This window comes from Arctopsyche grandis, chromosome 7 (assembly GCF_051622035.1).
Source record: "Arctopsyche grandis isolate Sample6627 chromosome 7, ASM5162203v2, whole genome shotgun sequence".
Taxonomy (NCBI): domain Eukaryota; kingdom Metazoa; phylum Arthropoda; class Insecta; order Trichoptera; family Hydropsychidae; genus Arctopsyche; species Arctopsyche grandis.
The window spans coordinates 3,118,035-3,123,418 of record NC_135361.1 but is presented as its reverse complement, the minus strand read 5'-3'; the positions used below and the strand labels follow the sequence as shown (position 1 = coordinate 3,123,418).

General features: G+C 33.2%; 1 protein-coding gene across 1 annotated transcript; it reads right to left on the bottom strand.

The window, feature by feature from the left end:
* Window positions 1–230: 230 nt before the first annotated feature.
* On the bottom strand, window positions 231–2,183 carry LOC143914400 (uncharacterized). Its single transcript, XM_077434609.1, has 4 exons — window positions 2,090–2,183; window positions 1,871–2,023; window positions 1,655–1,808; window positions 231–1,162 (listed from the first exon to the last, which is right to left on the bottom strand). Exons 1-4 carry the CDS (start codon window positions 2,168–2,170, stop codon window positions 750–752), a joined length of 801 nt encoding a protein of 266 aa, XP_077290735.1. The 5' UTR covers window positions 2,171–2,183; the 3' UTR covers window positions 231–749.
* Window positions 2,184–5,384: the final 3,201 nt, after the last annotated feature.

Sequence of the window (5,384 nt, the reverse complement as noted above, 5' to 3'; positions counted from 1 at the left end):
ATCAATGTGTTTTATTTCGTTTTAATAATATCTACAAGTATGCGCACTACATATGTACATGTATCCATGTATTATGAAATCGACTACAACGTATTATATATAATATTATATAATCATAATATGATTAAATATGTATATATAACTAGTTGTTTACCCGGCTTCGCTCAGTATTTGTAATATAAACAGCGTAAACATGGCGAATCTAATAGTAAATATTCATTTGTTTTTTTTATTAAATTTATTTGAATCGAAAGAAAAAAATCGACTCGTCGTCATTGAAATAATTTTGACTTGTTCACGAAATTCCCAACCAAAGATACATACATATATACTTACATTCAAAGTCTTTTTCGAAATTATATATTAGATATACCTCAATTTTATCAAATTTCTATATATGTATGTTCATAAGTTTCATGGAATTTCAAAAACTTCGTCTTTCTTCAAATTCAGATTCCAGGAAACATAAAACTATTAAATTACATTACATTATTATATCTAAAGTATTGTATTTTTCTCTTTAAATTTAGCTTGGAATTGATAATTTTGAGATAATATTTTATTAGAATCTTCATTTACGTGAATATTTTCATTCAATATTGTTTTTTTTTTTTAATTTAATCTACGTCTTCAAGAGTGTCCCTTTCATAGTCATGTAATTTTTCTTGATTTTCATCAATTTCATTGTTTTCAAAAATTTCTAGGATTTCCAATAGTTTTTCTTGACTTTCCACTTTTATCTGTCGTAGTTACACATCATTTTCCCGACTTACTGTCTCATTTTTTTCATCCTCCTTTTCAATGCCTTGAATTTCTATTCCATTAATTCCACTTGCTATATCGATTGCTTCTCGTTCTTCCAAACTTTTTAATCCAATTTGCTGTGAATTTGTTTCAACTGGATTTTTCTGACTCTCCACTACAATCTGTTGAGATACAACTTCATTTTCTTCTGATTCCTTCTGAATTTCTTTACCTTCCACAAAAATCTCACCGATTTCTACCCCACCAACACTACTTTCCACTTGACTTTTTTGAACCAAACTTTCCTCATTCACATTAGCTCCCAGGATATCCTCTAAAAGCGGAACAAACTTAGTAGCCGCTGTAATATTATCCGACAAAGTCGGAGTAAAGTCAAACGGAGCAGGCCAACATTTTTCTAAAACAAATAAATCAGAATTAATGCAAAAATTAAATACCAAAATCAAGTTCAATTTGACCGAAAAGGAAAAAAAACACGTAGGCGACAAAGTCAAGTGCTCGTTAAACAACGAATAGGTAAATCACCACAAGTGTCACTTGATTATGACACATCATACTCTATGTATATAACACAATCACTGATTTAATAACGTCAAAAAATAGCCTTGAACAAACTAATTAATAATTCAGAAACAGGAGAACCTAGTTAAAAAAGAAAACTAATTACGCCAAGCAAACAACGAGCCCTTTTGCCGTAACGCGGTGGCTCTCAATTTTTTTCGATTCAAGTAACCCGTGATTTTTCACTTCCAAAAATTGTACCCCTCATATAAAAAAAACGTTTGTTATCTATTAACGTTATAAGTTTCTGATCATCTATTGATTCATTAGAGGAGTAGGCATATAGGAACCGTTTTCACGTAATGTTTGGCAAAATAGATTTACTCACCGAAAGAGTACGAATAGTCAGGCAGCGTATGATACGCACCGAAGTACCGATTTAGGTCCATTACGAAGGCCGAAGATATTATCGATCTGATCGTGGAACATTCCGGAAGAGCCTGCGTCTTCATATCGTTCGACAAATCTTCAGACAGTGCGCCCTAAAAGCTCAAACAAATGTATTATTCGAAAATTTCACACACATTAAACCGTAAAATTTTACCTTGTCATAAACCATCGACGTGAACGTGTGCAATTTTTCCACACAATACGATAACATTTGACGTATTTCTTCGGTTGAATTCTTATCGGCAAAGTCGACGAATCGCTCCGAAGGCGGGTCGATGTAAAATGTACGCCAATTTGAAAAGAAACGCTGCAAAAGTCGGTTTTTAATTTAAATTTAAATCAAATTTAAAGCGATTCGTTAAAAATATGTTACCTCTTTCACATTGTGATAGACCGCTAAAAGTTTCAAACTCCCAAATTTTCGCAAGTCGACTATCGATTCTATGTGTCTCATTATCGTATCTTCCGAGCCCTGTTTAGATATAAATAAAAGTATTTAATGATAACCATTGGAGATTATTACGACTAAAATCAATATGCCAAGAAATGCCTCTAGGATTGACAGCCACTGTACGATAAAACAGTCTCAAAATAATTCCATCAAAAATGACTTAATCGCTCAAATATCCGGCCTGGCAATAAAAGCTTTTATTAGATAGGTATATTACTAGTGTTGAAAAATCATCAATTTTCAGTAAAAATGTATTATCTTTCATTTTATCATTTTTGAGATGGTTTACAATCGTCACCACGGCAAATAAACCTGTTTGTAGATGTGTCAGATTGAAAGTCATACCTATAGGAAAACTGCATCATATATTGTATAATTTATCGTGCTGTCTGAGTATATGTAAAATGAAAATCAAATATACATACATGTATAGGTATGATCTAATCAGATGGGACACGTGGTAGGGGCAATATGTAGCGTACCAACTTAAGCTTATGTACACTCGAGTCAACCATGCCAACTTAATCATTTAAACATACATGCACTCTTCTGTACAATTTACCATATGACTTTCGTTTGGTAAGAGGTCTAACGACTCAATATGCCTTTTACATACTTCCTTTACGTTTCACTTACGATTACAATTCAGGAAAAAGTTTGCCTCTTATTCGTTCGTTTTCATACTTTGCCATATTGCTCATTTTGGTCATCAATATAAGTAAATGGATCCTCCGCCATTACGATGGTGCAAAAATATCGTGTAAGACGCGTTTGAAATCTGCCCGGCGAGATAGTCGTTGACGTTTATCCATCGTTTGTTTATTAGTTTTAAACATAGATAGCGGTAGTAAAATAAAATTATTGGTATTTTTATTCAAAATAATAATTCTCTAAAAGGCAACGAGAAACCGACAGAGAAAACACCCTTATTTAGAGACTGCATATATAAAATATTTTATTATAGTGAAATGGTAACATTTGTTGCAGTGAAAAAAATCGATCATGATATTATTTTTAGCTAGTGTTGTACCCGATGAAATATCATCGCATGGGTGTTGGTATTTTAAGTTATTAAATAAAACAAAATTAAAAGAAATGTGTCAGTCCTGTTTTCGATCAGCATTCGGTCGAATTTTTTCAAATACCTACATATATTTAAATATATTTATATTTAACTAGCTGAACCCGGCATGCGTTGCAATGCTAGAATAAGGCATGCAATTCCCATTCTCGTTTTAAGTGATGGTTGGAGCTCAACAACGTCTCTTCAACGCCGTGTCGTCATAAACCAACTGGTAACGTGGTTATGGTGCTTCAAACTTTCGCGTCGGTAAAATCGTAATCACGAATATTATTATTAACACACCTTTAGCGGGCGAATTTTATTTTGCGGCGACTAGCGATAGTGGGCAAAATCACAAGGCTGCGCGAATAAATACAATAGATTATAAAAATCGCTCAAAATTCAACCTCATATAAAAAAAATCATATGAAACGTAGAAAAAAGGTCATATGAAACGTAGTACTACGTCACCCGCTTAAGGTGTGTTAAGAGGTTTTTTCCCGTTTTTTTTCACAGTAAGCTTCCCGGACATGCATACAATAAATCCTGAAAGTTCCATTGTAATCGGTTGAGTGGTTTTGGAGCCTATACGAGACAGATAAACAGACAGACAAAAAGACATTCAATTTTATATACATATATAGATTGTTTCATATGAAAAAAAAAACCATAAAAACTATCTAACTACCTACATATTAACAATATAAAACACCAATAGAAAAATTAATTAAATAGTTCATTAATTAAATAAATTTTCAATGGATGGCGCTAAATGCTCAGAGACTAATTTGCCTAGAGGAAACATTGGTAGCAAACGGTATATATAGAAGTTTTTTTCTTTTGTTATTATATTGTATACGTTTTGGCAGTGGTTTAACTGCATATGTATGTCGAATCGAAACGACTATTATATTATGGCGAGCGTTATCGCAGATACATATATACACACACACTCAGACACACAGAATAGCGATATTATATATACATATGTATGATTGGACATTTCATATCTATATATTTTCTAACCTCAATAACAACAGCAAAGTAATTTTGATAGACGATTACAAATCCATACAAATACACGTCACAATATCCAGAATTGATCTTTTTGATCAACTCTTGATAGAAGGCACCCAAAGATTCGTCTTCAACCGGTTCGAAAGTGTGCTCTCCAACATATAAGACGCGCAGCACGAAAGATTTCTAAAAAACAACGAAAAAGCTGAAAATCACCCGACCATCTGAATATAACTTCATAAATAATCAATCGTATGCAAATTTACCGCATTTATAGTGTCCAAGTGTCTCTCTATAACGTCCAGAACGGTTTGACGAGAGCTGTCCATGATTATGGAGCATGTATTGGATTTCCTCCCCCAGTTGTTTATTATCCATGGTTACTATTTTATGTGTGTATGTATTCGAATGTGTGAAAATTCGTTCCTCGTGCTAAATTCGGGAGGGTGTGTTCCGGTGACTCACTTTTGTGGGAATTCCTTTCTTCTCACCCCCCAATCCCTGGGGGGTGATGTCACTGGTGACGTCACTTCATCTTCTGTGCACACAACTTCGTATGATATAACTCCGTGACTCATTTCTAAGGAACGGATATTAAAATGCTTGGTTCTCTATGACGTGATATTATGAGGGTTGAAATATTCATCTCTATCATGTATGTATCTGGCTGAAGTGCCCAGCATTGCTCGGGTGAATGAAAGTGGAAAAAAAGTCTACAGTCAGTTACAGTAAGTAGCTACCGTGAGATATAATGGTTTTGAATACATATTTAGTTTGTATTATGTACAAACATTCGCCTTTATAAATAGGCTGTGGCTATTTGCAGGTACTATATCTGGGACTGGCGCAAAGCCTTCTGCGCATGCGCGTGAATAATCCGATTATAATTTCTTACGTTTAATGTATGCTATAAATATCGTTCATTATAAATGAGGCAAATAAATTTCGCACGTTATTATAATAGATTTATATCATTTAGCTAGTTCGCGGCTTGTACTTGTATGCAGGTATTATACGTTGTATGTGATAATAATTTTCTAACAATTAATAATATTAACTAATTTGGATTATATTTTTTACTCTACGTCACTTTACGAGTTCGAACTAAATTTTTAGAAGTTTAAAACAAAATTTTAA